General features: G+C 39.6%; 1 protein-coding gene across 2 annotated transcripts in view; it reads right to left on the bottom strand.

Moving 5' to 3' along the window:
• LOC121507197 (calcium/calmodulin-dependent 3',5'-cyclic nucleotide phosphodiesterase 1B-like) overlaps nucleotides 1-13,930 on the bottom strand; it is a 34,148-nt gene that overhangs the window by 1,749 nt on the left and 18,469 nt on the right. For both annotated transcript variants that reach the window (XM_041783405.1, XM_041783406.1), the window contains exons 8-13: nucleotides 12,732-12,857; nucleotides 9,231-9,332; nucleotides 8,912-9,032; nucleotides 3,021-3,102; nucleotides 2,608-2,725; nucleotides 248-384 (exon numbers count right to left, since the gene is read on the bottom strand). In XM_041783405.1, coding sequence (XP_041639339.1) covers nucleotides 248-384; nucleotides 2,608-2,725; nucleotides 3,021-3,102; nucleotides 8,912-9,032; nucleotides 9,231-9,332; nucleotides 12,732-12,857 — 686 coding nt within the window. The remainder of the gene's footprint in view (nucleotides 1-247; nucleotides 385-2,607; nucleotides 2,726-3,020; nucleotides 3,103-8,911; nucleotides 9,033-9,230; nucleotides 9,333-12,731; nucleotides 12,858-13,930) is intronic.

The following is a 13,930-nucleotide window of genomic DNA, read 5'->3' on the forward strand; positions in this document are numbered from 1 at the left end:
CAGAGCGGACTCACTTGCATTCAATATGCAAAGTGAAACATTCGGAAAAGGGTTTGTGTATCAAACTTTGTTGTCATTTTTTTTCTGAATTTCTGCAGGAAATGACTGGCTGAAAGCAAGTACATGAAGTCTCATAGGTCTAAATTTAGTTGATAGCTGCAGTTTTTACATAAGATGCATGACCTACCATATATGCAGTGACTTTCATTCATAACAAGAGTAAATGATTGATGAATGTGCGTCATACCATTGGAGCCACTCTCCTTCCATTTGAGCTTGTTGTCCTCGGTGTGTCTCGTCCAGGTGGAGCGGAAACTCACCAGCTCAGCTGTGAGATGAGCGAGACTCCACTGCAGCCCTCTGGAGCTCTCCTTCCACACATTACTGAAGAGAAACAACAGAGCTGTCACAGAAATACTTTTTTCCCCCACAATTTGTTACAACTCCAGCAAGTTTGCTTTCAGAAAATGTGTGCAAGTCTCATCCACATAGTGCATCATTATTCGTTTCAATTGTGTGTTTTAAATTAAATTTCTGGTCAATTTGCCACCGTACTTTCTTTCTTTGAGTTGTCTTTTATGTCTTTTAGTTAACAGTTTGGGAAATGTTGCATATTTATAGTTTGCTGGGTTTCCAAAAAAAAAGATGTAGTTCTAACATTTGTTTCCATGAAAAAAAAGAAAGAATAAACGTGCCATCATCTTGTGAGCTAAGTTTACCATAAAGACTCAAGGCAAGAGGAACACGTGCATATATACAGTTGTCTCTCCAACTATAGCACAGTATGGGTACAATGCCTTGAGCCTACAGGAAAATTGCTTACAGCCATTCCTCCTGGCATTCACATTTGGCAGAGCTGCACTGAAATAAAGCCCAGAATTATGGAGGTACCTGAACTAATCAGTAAGTTAGTGTTTTTTCTCTAGGATTTTGTGGGTATAATATGTTTCCTGTAATTGTCTGTTTTTGTTAATGTTTTTTTTTGCTCAGATTTTCTCTGATCAAATTGCTGTGCAATGCTTAAGTTGTTATTATGGCTAAACAGCAGGTTACTGACAGCATTGACTCTCTGCTGCAGAAGTGGCAGAATGACAGAATGATAACTCTGATGTTGACCGCGTTGCACTTATATGTGCATGTGTGACTTTCAAAGCCACATGCACATCAGAAAATGGGGCTCCCCTAAAGCCGCTGTATAATTCAAACACCTTTAACAATATAACAAAGAGGCCTGTCTAGACCATCTTTGCAAAGTTTCCGAGACAGTCTGGCTGCAGACCGCAGATCTCAGATGAAGACCTTTATAGTGAAAAGCTGCACCTCTCGGATGAAATCAAATTAGACTTCTGGTTAGGGTTAAAGTCAGGGCTAGGAAACCAAAATTTAAAAGTTAAAAACCTGACCTGCACAACCTAATTACAAAATGTTTAATGAAATCACGTAAACAGTCTGCTTACACGAGAAAAGGCTCGTCTTCCATGAAAACACTCTAATGTAGCAAACGCAGCTAAGGCCAAAGTTAAAGCTATTTAAGCTACATTAGCTATATAGCTATATAGCTAAATTAAACTCAGTGAAGCTACTCTAGCTATGTTAGATTATGCTACATGTGCTTAAGGTAGACACATTTAAGAAATAGTTATGTAAACAGTGGCTTGCTTTAGCTTGTTTAGCTTTAGCTAGAGTTAGCATACCTACATTGCCTTACATAATAACTTTAAATGACATAGCTAGAGGAGCTTGTTAACTTTAGTTAAAGCTAATGTAGCTACATTGACTGATGTAGTAACTTTTAACCACATAGCTCATTAAGCTTTGTTAACTTTAGCTAAAGCTAACATAGCTACATTGACTGATGTAGTAACTTTTAACCACATAGCTAGTGAAGCTTTGCAAACTTTGTCTAAATCTAACATAGCTACATTGGCTTACGTAGTTACTTTTAACCACATAGCTAGAGAAGCTTTGTTTATTTTAGCTTAAGCTAACAAAGCTAAAGAGAGCCACAATTTGTGCAACTATTCAAAAACAGGTCTTTACATATTCAAATCACGATTAGACATGGGACATTCATTCTGTTTTATTTCCTAAATGTAGCTTTGCTGTAATGTTTGTAATGTGCTTATTTTCATGAATGTAACTATCAAACTTTCTTTTTAAAAAAAAGCTGAATATAAAAAATAAATCTTTGAAAGCATTATACTGGCAAATTACATCCCTTCCATTCTGATAGATGTGTTGTCTCACAGTAGTGGTCTGCAAGAAGGGGCGTCTGAGATCTGCGGCCAGCAGTCAGACCCCTCTCAAAGTGTCTTCAGATTTGGTTTTGAACTAGTTCTATGCAAATAAAGATTGATTACTTGTGATGAATATAATGATTCCATCTTACATTACAGTGTTAGATAGAAGCCAAGCCTATTGCTAGTTTGGCTGTACCGTCCACAGATGTTTTTGGTCCGCAGACACTGGATACTGAAAGGAAACTCAGAGGTTCCAGATTCTGTCACTGCTAAGCTTAAAGATGTTCAGCCATCAAAAACAAAATGTCTCACTAAAACATGCTGCGCTGTGAGTTTTTCAAACATTAATTTGTGTTGTCTGTGTCACCTGTGTCTGTTGCAGGGATCAGGTGGGCCTGGGTTCTCCTCCACCAGAGGAATCACAATCTTTTCAGCCATGTCGGTCAGCAGAGAGAACGTGGGATACACAATAAAATCTATGAAACCTGAAAGAGCATAAACTTCCCTTTAAGTATCATCAAATATTAGGTCATTTTCAGACTCAAAAATCTGTTATAAAACACTTAAACACACAAATGTCAAAGATTCCAGATGGTCAAGATATCATACTGTATATTACAGAGGTTGGAAGTAAAACAAATATATCAAAACCAAAGAGCAGTTGCTGTATTCAGGCATATTTATTGTGTCTTTATCAGATATAAAAATGTGTATTGAATCCATTTTATAGGACAAGAGGAGTAACAAACAGGCTATTTTAAAGTATTCAGTGAGACATACCTATTTGGGACTCTGCTATCAGAGTGCTGTTTCGATCACACAGAGGAGAGAAGGGAAGGCCGAGCTCCGCCTCTCTATCACCCTCACAAAGATAGAAAGACAGAGAGAAGATATCACAAAGGGCGCTCCATGTAGCAGCTGGAAATAACTTCTTAAAGGTTATTCCACTCCAACACTTGCCACATGAGACTTTCATATCATCCAAAGAAAATCATACAGGTACTTTCTTTAAGGATCAGAAAACTTAAGAGATCTTTCAGAGAAAGAGAGAATTCTCACATCTTATTTCAGAGAAAGTTCGGCACAACACCTGCACTGCTCTGTTCCTTCCTTTTATTCCTCATTCTACTTCTTGTTCAAGGGATAAAAGAGATTCAAGGATCTGAGTGTTGCGTTTACGAGAATTCATTCAACAGTCATAAAAGGAGACTCAAAGGGCTGTTTGGCAACACTCTGAAGGATATGTGACTGCAAATGACGGCATTGCAAGTGAGATTAAATGATAATAAGAGGAGACTATTGTGTTTGTATGTGACTGGACAAAAGCTCAAGGTTAAGCTAATTATGAAATGCCTGCTGGTAATTTTCTAATTTATTCAGAGTTTTGCAATTACTCAAACAAGCAGTCATCTCCAATTCTGAAAATAAAGACAATGAAATTATGTCCACATGAGGCTTGCTGGGAAAAGCAAGCGAATCCCCATCAGGTTCTATGACAAATCACAATTTTCACAGCAAAAATAAACATGTTTACAGCCTGGTGTAAATGTTCTCAATAGCTCTTCTTATGTTGGAAACATCTGTGTAATGTGTTCATTTTGCAGAAAGCATCTATACAGATTATATCAAGTCACTGAGTTATGCATAATTAGGCAAGACAATGGGCATAGCTGGTTTGACCATTGACCAGTGCATTCATAAAGCATTCAGACCATTAATCTATACTCAGGTTCTGGTGAAGTGAAAACTGAATTTTGAACATTTTTTGCAAATGTATTGAACATAAAAACAGAATAATCACATTGACATATGTATTAGGACCCTTTGCAAAAACACTTGAAATTTCACTCAGGTTCCTCCCATTTCTCTGGATCTTTGCTGCCATGTTTCTACACTTTGATTGGAGTCCATCTGTCCACCAGATTTGGTAAGGAACACATCTCTCTATAGAAAGTCTCACAGCTGACAATGCATATTAGAGCAAAAACCATGAGGTCAAAAGAACTGCTTGCAGAGCTCACAAACAGCACTATTCCAAGGCACAGATCTGGGGGAGGCTACAAAAAATTTCTGCCCCACTGAAGGTTCCCAATATCACAGTGGCCTCCATATTTCTCAAATAGAAGAAGTTTGGGGGGTGTTTTTCAGCAGCAGGGAGTATGAGACCAGTCAGGGTTGAGGGAAGGCAGACTGGTGCAAACTACAGAGATATTCTTAATGAAAGTCTGTTCTGCAGTTCTCAGGGCTCAGACTGGGCTGAAGGTTCACCTTCCAACATGACAGTAGCTGCGTTTCCATTACAGTATTTTGCAAAATAAAAACAATATTTCTTGAGTTTCAACTAAGTGCAAGTGCAGTTTGAATGTGTTTCCATTGAAGGGAGTTTTGGGCATGAGCCTATAAGTTCTTGTAAAATCTCATCTCGCGAGACTCTGCTGCAAGGAAGCTGGATGCTCAAAACCTGTTGTGTGTTGGTACGGTTATGATTACATCTACAGCGGTTGCCTTGATCATTTTGAACAAAAGACGAAGGCAACGGATGATGGTTCAGAGGCAAAGCCCACATGTATGGTAAAAGCCATGTATAAGGGTATAAGTATGATGTTGAGAAAAGTCTCGTTTCTTCTTCTGTCAACACGTACTGTTGTGGAGTGAACAGGTCATGTGACACGATACGTTACGTCTTGTGACATGAAAATGCCATAGTGTTTTGCACTTTTGCGATATATTTCTATCAAAATGTCTGAAAAACCTCCTCATGAGAGTGCAAAAACTTTTTAGCGATATTTGAGCGTTTTTTTTTTTAAATAAAGGTGTTTCCATTACCAGTTTTTTATTGCACCATTTAAATTTTGTGCATTTCTACAGGTAATGAAAACACAGCTTGTGATCCTAAGCCCTAATGTTTCAGGACAGGTTCAGAGGCAATCATTCTTGTATCTGTCTGACTCAATTACTGGTATTTCTCTGAGGGCTTTCTCCTTGTATTAAATGAGAGCCTGTGAGATCCCCATTGCCTTTCAAAATAAATGTTCAGTGCAAGTTTCAGGAAGTTTTTCATCTTTCTTACTATCTGTGCTTCATGCCTGGAGTGCTGTTTCTTACATTCTCTTTCTCTTAGATGTAATGAACCTCTGTGAAGGTTTTCCACTCTCCTCTTGCACTTAGATGAGTCATTTACAAATTGTATAGCTGCTATTCGTGTTTTAGTCATTATTCATACAAAAATAAGAACTGATAAAAACAGCTGTAAGAGGAAGATGAGACATGAGAGACTAGCAGAGATCAGAGCAGAATCTGTAATTGACTGGCTCTCTTCCCATTCACATCATGTTTACAGTAAAAAGAAGAGTCCTACTCATAATGAGAAATGCCAGCAAAAATACACACCACACAATATGTCAGTGTAGCTTAAGTGAATTACTATATATCCCTCCGAGATGGTCAACGTGCTGTGTTCAATTTCCACAAGGACAAGGTGAGCCAACTGGCCATGTGGTGCAGTAACAACAATCTCACTCTCAGCATGGAGAAGACAAAGGAGATTGTTGTTGACTTCAGGAGAGAGAACACCCAGCATTCTCCACTCCTGTGGAAAGAGTGAGCAGCATTGAGTTCCTGGATGTACACATCACAAAGGACCTCTCCGGGAACACCAACACTGCATCACTGGCGTCACTGAGGAGGGCCAAAGCCCAGGTCCCCGTCTTTCTACTGCAGCACCACAGAGAGCATCCTGACCGGCTGCATAACTGTGTGGTATGGAAGCTGCTCCGCATCCTGCTGTAAGACCCTGCAGCAAAAAGTTAGAGCAGGAGAAAGGATCATTGGTGCCCCCCCATTCCCCTAGGCCATTTACAACACATGAATGGCCCGCAGAGCACACAGCATTGCAGGCGATTCAACCCATCCCTCACATTGTTTCTTCAGTCTCCTGCCATCTGGGAGGAGGCAGAGGAGTCTCTGGGCGAGGACAAGCAGACTGAGAGACAGTTTCATCCATCAGGCTGTCAGAATACTGAACTCCCTCCCAGCTCTTCCTCTCTTTCCCCCTCCTCCTCTGTCCCCACAAACTCTGGACTACTCCACGAGGATGCCTCCACCATCAAATAAACTTCAACTTCTGAATTTTGAGTGCCGTTAAAAAAATCCTGAATACATTTCTTCTCAAATAGAACAAGATATGATTCCTCTTTGATTATTTAAGGCAGCTTTTCCCAAACTGAAGTATGCCTTTCATACTATGAAAAGTCTTCAACTTCACATTTTATATCATAAACAGAGAATTTAAAAGTAAAATTAATGAGCCATCTGCACGGTCACCTCTATTTTCCTTTCAATATTCAGCTCTCTAATATACTTTGTGACTCAACAAAGCCTTTTCTTGTAACTTTAAGCCCCTGATGGCACTGATGACCTTTCTGTTGGAAAGTGTTTACCCTTTAAGCCCTGGGCCATTTTTTAACCATTTTGTCTCTCCTGGACTTTTTGTCTTAAAAAGCTTGTAAAACATCAACCCTGTAGAGCACAGCCGAGCTCTGAACATCCTTTCTTTCTGGACAACCTGGGCGTTAGGAACATGTGTGCAGCAGAAGTGTCACTTGAATTTTAAGAAGGTTAGGGGATTATAAAGACAAAAGAATACCTTATTTGAAAATAAAACTCAAAGTTACAGTAATGATCTAGACTGTTTTTTGCACAAAGTTATTCTTATTCTAACCCTAACCCTATCTCTTCGGGACAAATAATCTTTTTGCATTTTAAAAAAAAAATCTTGCACTTCTATGTATTAGCTCTATTTTGCCATGTTTCAAAGCAGTTCCTGTCTGCAGAGACACAGAGGACCACGTCACAGGCTCTCTGTCTCTCTTTCTCTCCTTTACGAGCTATTCGGGCTATCTATGTCATGATCTTATTGTTACAGCATGACACGACAATGGAATAGCCTGCCAATGCTTGTCAGCCCACCACATAACATTCTGTTTCCATAGTAACGACTTAAGCTTGGCTTATGTGAATGTATTTTAAATCTACACTGTGGTCCTGAACTCCACACAGAGGCCTAAAGCCCATAACACACTGACGCCAGACAGCCACGTTGCCTCATCTGATGCATTTCAGTTGCTGTCCTTAACACATACCAGCAGCAGTGTGTCAACATTTAAATTCTCCACCAGCCATTGCACTGCCAGATGCTTGGTGAGCTAAAAGCCCACTCAGGGATCGCCTCACCGGGTAAGTGAAACAAAAGTAGGAGCAGTGGTAGTCCACCAGCAGCTGAGGACTCCTGTCTATTCTACACCTACCATCCACAAATGTGTAATACTTTTCATCAGACAACTACACCAAGCTGTGAGGGTTAATAGAGTATCACTCATTAATCTTGTAAATGGCCTCTCACCCTCTCTGGGGGAGCCCATACTTTTGGAAGCACTACGTAATTCTGAAGCTTACTTTTGAAGCTTAATGATGGCAGTTGCCACATTGTAACAACTGTCTCACACTAACTCGTGGTTAATGTAGAAACAGAAAGAGATCAGCTGAGCTGGACCTGTTGCCCCCAGGTAAACAGCTCAAACAAGCCTACCTGTCAGTCACATCTCTTATTATGAATAACTCTTAGCATGGGCGCAGCACAAGGGGGAAAAAGGGTACTGATTACCTCACAGTAAGGAGGGGCCCTTGAGAAGCCTGCAATGAAAAGTAGGGTTTTATTGTTTTTTTTCTAGTAATTAGGGACATTACTGAATCAGAAGTGACTAAATGAATCAGTCAACAGACTGAAATCTGTATCAAATAGAAAATATACAACACTGGGGGGGGCCTGCTCCTCCCTTAAAAATGTCCAAATGGTATGGTCCAGCACTGCTAAATAATGCAAGTAAACTTAATTTAACTATAGTATGATAATGCCCATAAATGGGGAAATTCTGGCTAAATAAAACATTATAATGCATATATATTTGTAATAACAACTCGTAATTTGTTGCTTGGCTCCCTGGTTAAGGGGGGCACTGTGTAAAGTCTTTCTGAGGGTCAAAATCCGGGGCTATGCCCCTGACTCTTAGACTTCATTTAAAGAAAATTGAAAATCACCCCCTACTGTGTGTGTCGAGGAAGACATGAGCTATTCAAACCAGACCCCTTTTTTAAACCAGGTTATAAACATGCTCATTTCTGCTGTCTTTATGGACATTTTAATATGGGGTATATGTGACTTTTTCCTCAGCCTCTTGTGGAGGCTGAAGGAACTGCAGTTTCTTGCACTTTTCAGTGGCTTCATTTTACAGAGCAAGCAGTCGCTGCGTGGTTGCTGAGAAATCCTGAGAAAAATAGCCAAACGTAGTTTAGGATTTTTGGGTGGTACCGGGGGTGGTCAAGCAGATTTTAAAGGGCCATCACTCTGAGCACATCTGTTGATAATATACCCCAATAAAACACAATTAAGAACATTGAATGAAAATGATTGCTTCATATTTTTTTAAATGGTTATATACCATATTTAAAGGGGTTGGATTGAAAGTTTGGTAACCAATTAAATAAATTATGTATAAAGCACATAAGAAGCTATCATCAGCTGTCTGCTGATGTAGCTTAGCTGTGCTTTAAGACTGGACAAAGAAGAAAAACTTGACACATTGTCAGGTCTGCGGGTCTTTTAAAGTTCCTACCTGCCTGAAGAACTCCTCCATCAATGCTTTGGTCCATCGAGAGTGCAGAGCCCAGGGTTTAGATGGGTGACTGATGTCAGCTGTGTGGAGCAGTAGGGACAGAGCTTTGGGCTTGTCAATCCTGCAGGAAGAAACACCAAGCATGTCCTGATATTGTTGCAGTATCTGATTTGTGTACAAGGTAGACGTAGGTCCTGCCAGGTTGACACTAATTTGCCATTCTTTTAGTGAAACATTTTTAATTAGCTGTACCTACTCAGACCATTCACTTTATATCATCTTGATTACACCACACAGCTTGAAAACATCAGCCCAGTACCGTTCTTGTTGCTGCAGACAAGATTTCATGGCTTTGACTTGGAGGAGGTGGGAGGACATGTCCGTGGACAACACCATATCTATGACGAGCGATCTCAGCTCCCTGTAAACAAACACAAAGAGACACGGTGTTAACTTACTGCCCCCTGATGAAAGGAAGAAAGTCTGAACTGTAAAATAACAACAGAGAGGAAGTGTCAATGGGGTTGTAACCTTTAAGAGTTCCTGATGGATTTTCTAGTTCCCATGGTAACACTGGCTGCATAAAAAAGGCCATTACAGTATGCTGCTGGTGTTTATCTTTGACAATATCTGCAGAGCTCTCCCATGAATAACACAGTGACGTTCTGTTTCTGTGATATATGAAGCACCAGCCTCCATGAATATGAAAACTTTCTGAATATTTCATCGTCACAAACTGTTTTCCAGTAAAGAAACTGATATCTACACACTTAAAGTTACAGACAAAGTGAGCTTATGATTGCTCAGATTAACAGCTCAGGCAATATCCATGAGTCTCGCTGACTTTGTCATTTTGTTTGTGTTGTACGAATAAATAAAAACATGTCTCAGTGTTAGTCACTAGAGGAAACACGGCTCATCTATGACAACACATTAATGATGAGTGAATGAGTCATAGAGCAGTAAGCTAACATGACCCTTTACTGATTCCTAAATTAAAAGATGTCCTGTGTCTTTATGTCCAGTGGTCTGACCAATGAGAGGTCAATACAATACAATATAATAACTTTATTTATCCCCGAAGGAAAATTCATTTGTCTGGAGTCTCATCTGTTTATGGTAGAATTATATAGTCTTATTGCTGATGGTATGAAAAATCTCTATCTTTCTGTTCTGCAGCAAAGACAGAAAGATATAGAAGATCTTTCATACCAAAGTCAGATAGAGAAACAGACTTAAAAGTGGTCAGCTTGTAGACCAGGCACCCACATACAGAGGCTATAGTCCTCTACGCACTGGTCGCACGATTGACCACCCCCCCTTGTCCCATGTTTCCTGTCTCTAGTTGGCTGTCCTATCAAACAAAGGCAAAAAGCCCCCAAAAATAACAATAACATGACAGAAACCATTACATTTAGGCATGTAGATAAGGTTGTTCCAATTCCGATACCAGTATCTGAAATACGTCCATGTGCTTAAAATGCAGGTATTGGTATCGGTGAGTGCACGAGTTTATGGACCGATCTGATACCATTTGGTTTAATTTTATATTTTGCTTCGTTTAGCTTTTCCAAATGTTAGCCCTATAAACCGGAAATCAATTCTTCTTCGCTGCCAGAAAGTACTGAATGCACAGGCTACTGTTTTTAGAACAGCGATGAAGAACCAAAGGACACTCTACAGCAGCAAGGAATGGAGGCTGAATGACAGTATTTCCCTTAATTCGATTGTTAAAATGCCTTTCAAACCTGCGCTGTCGTACACGACAAGAAGTTACAAAGTTGATCAAAGTTAAATAGCTTCTGAACCTTAAATCGATGCCTCTTATTTGTTTTTCCTCTTGAAGCTAGCCATTGTGCCTTCCCATTGACGCTGTTGATGCCTTTGAATCCCTCGTGGCAGCATTTTCAGCTAGCGTTCAACTCATGTGACTTTTGGGGCATTAATGAGTGAATCCACACCAGTAAACCTGATACTGAACATCTTTTTGTCCATTTTAATCAAATTATGATCAATTATTACCACTAGCTCGAATGCTAACTTGTATGCTAACCGCCATTTCGTCATGCTGCCTGAACAGAGGATAATGGAGAGAGATAGAGAGAGCCTGTGAGGCAGCCCCCTGTACTATTGTTATTTTAATATTTAGCAGTAACTCAATAATCAGCAGAAAAACAACTTTATGAACATCCCTACATGTAGACATGGTCAAGAGTCAAGACAATCTGCTGAAGTTCAAACTGAGCATCAGAATGGAGAAGGAAGGGGATTTATGGTCTTTCATGTTGTTTAAACAGCAGAAAGTGAGGCATGGAGGGGGGTGGCTCTGGGACGCTGGAGATCACTGTTCAGCCCTCCAGAGGTGTCGTGGGACTAACTGGACGAAACACTGATGAAGGAGGGTTCCCACTTGACAACCTCCTGTAAAGTGCGGGTTTCTTACTACCCATCAGTCTGCACGGTTGACTTGTGGAGGCGGATAGTAATGGATTAGGGATTTCTTCGCTGATCCTCTTTATAGGGCACATGTATCTTGTGTTTCATTCAAACTTGTCCAGTTTTGGTGAGCTCATGTGAATTCTGTCCTCCTCTTCCTGATCTTAGCTGACAGTAATGGTGTGGTCTTTTTCTGCTGTAGCTACACCATTTGACATGTGCTTTTAAAGCATACCTCAGCTGTGACAAGTTGTTATTTCAGTTTTTGTTGCCTTTCTTTCAGCTCAAACCATTTTCCTCCGACCTCAGCCATGAACAAGGCATTTTGGCCCAGAGTACGGCTGCTCAGATGAGAAATAGTTGGACATGAAAATCCAAGTGGAGCCGCAGTTTGTGAAATTCTCAAGCCAGTCTACCTGGCACCAACATTCAGAGTTACTTAACTCCCTTTCTTCCAATTCTAATGATCAGTTAGATCATCATGTGACCTGTCTGCATGCCATGTGATTGGGTGAATACGTACTAACATTTTAAGTAGTTGATAAGGTGTACCTAATTAAGTGACTGTATTTTTCGTACATGACTGAGTTTCTACAGTAAAACAGCAAAATAAAATATATACAATCAGTTCCAAATGAACTTCTCTTTTTTTAAGTATCTTAACAGTTTCAGTGATGAAAATGACAGAATACTGTTTACCTTTTTTTAATCATTGAGATAATTTCAGAAATTACAGCAAATAAATAAATGAAATTCTTTGTGGAATAAAACTTTTAAAGGGTTTTGTCTGACCTTTTTATTTTATTTCAGTTTTAAAGGGCAAATTCTCTGCATCAGACAGAGAATGTATGAGAACATGTTGCATTCAGGTGAATAGTTATGTAGGCGGAGAGCACTTTAGTATTTCTGAGAAAATGACAATGTTGAGTCATCCATCTAAACTGCATCTACGTCATTTCGGTTTATTTTAGGGTTTTTTTCTGGTTTATTTCTCAGTAATTGTTCACTGTGGCAATTTCAGAATATTACAACTCTGATTTGGATTTATATGTTTCAGTTGGCAAGAATATATGGGTTTCAAACTTTATCAGTGCCTATGAACATATCCTGTCATGATATCTTGTCATGTTATGTTCAATCTATTTAAGTAGGCTTATTCTGATTAGGAAGAGTTTTGACAAACATCAGGAGCAGAGATCATCCATGCTTGTGACCGGCAAGGCATTCTATCAGTATTGGATAGTGTCCCCTTTTGCTTGAATTTGCCTAGATGCATTGGTTTCTGCCATTTGATTGGCTGATTAGATATTTGGTTTAATCAGTGGGTATACCCAATAAAGTGGTCAGTGAGCGTAATTAAAAGGTTAAAATGTTTTTCACTTACATCCACTCCTCTCTTGTCAGATTGATGAAGATGTTCATCTGGTCGTCCTGCAGAAGGCGAAACGCTGCACTCAGGTGATGACTCTCCTGCACCGCGCGATCGTTGTAGATCAGAGCGAACTCTGACCTGCACAAAGACACGAAGAGAGAAAAGAGAGAAAGTATGAATTAAAATGGAGTTCAACAAGTATGTTCAATGGATGACAGAGTTGAGAATAAGTAACAAAAGAAAGAGTCCACAGGGGGTCATTTTAGCATATTGCTGTTAGACTGTAATGATGACTTTAAAAGTGCTTAAAGTGCTTTTGTGATAAAAACTGCACAGCCAGGAAAAATTATTCACCCCTTAGATGTTTTAACCTTTTATTGATTTTATTAATCAATCATGGTCAATATAATTAGGGTTTTGTTTTTTTGTTTTTTTTACAAAAAAATTGCAACAAAACCCCTTCTTTAACATCAAGGTGAAAACAGATTTGTACAATTGGACATTGCAGTTTTACTCCATTCTTTGCTAAACTTCTCAAGCTCTGTCAGGTTGTACAGAGATTGAGTTTTAACAGCCCTTTTCAACTTAAATGTTGTCTTTAAACCATTTCTGTGTGTTCGCTGTATGCTTCAAATCATTGTCTTGCTGGAAGACAAATCTTCTCCCAAACTGTAGTTCTCTTGCAGACTGAATATCCTCCAGGACATTCCTATGTTTTGCTATATTCATTTTACCCTCTAACTTTACAAGTGTTATGAGGCTGGCTGCTGAGAAGCATCCCATAGCATGATGCTGCCACCACTATGCTTCACAGTGGGGATGGTGTGTTTGTTGCGATGTGCATCTTTACACAGCATCTTTTCTGATGGCAAAAAAGTCCCATTTTGGTCTCATCAGACCAAATAACTTTATTCCACTTGACCATGGAGTTTACCACATGCCTTTAGACAAACTAGTCAAGATTTAACGAGTTTTCTTCAACTGTGGCTTTCTCTTTGTCACAGCCGGACAACAGTTGTTGTATGCAGAGTCTATCCAGTCTCAGCTGCTGAAGCTTGTAACTCCTTCATAGTAGTCATAGGTGTCTTGGTGGCCTCGCTCACTAGTCCTTGCACAGTCACTCATTTTGTGAGGATGACCTTATCCAGGCAGATCTACACATGCGCCATATTGCTTACATTTCTGGATGATGGATTTAATTGAATTTCGGG

The sequence above is a fragment of the Cheilinus undulatus genome, linkage group 3 (genome assembly GCF_018320785.1).
Source record: "Cheilinus undulatus linkage group 3, ASM1832078v1, whole genome shotgun sequence".
In the NCBI taxonomy this organism is placed as follows: domain Eukaryota; kingdom Metazoa; phylum Chordata; class Actinopteri; order Labriformes; family Labridae; genus Cheilinus; species Cheilinus undulatus.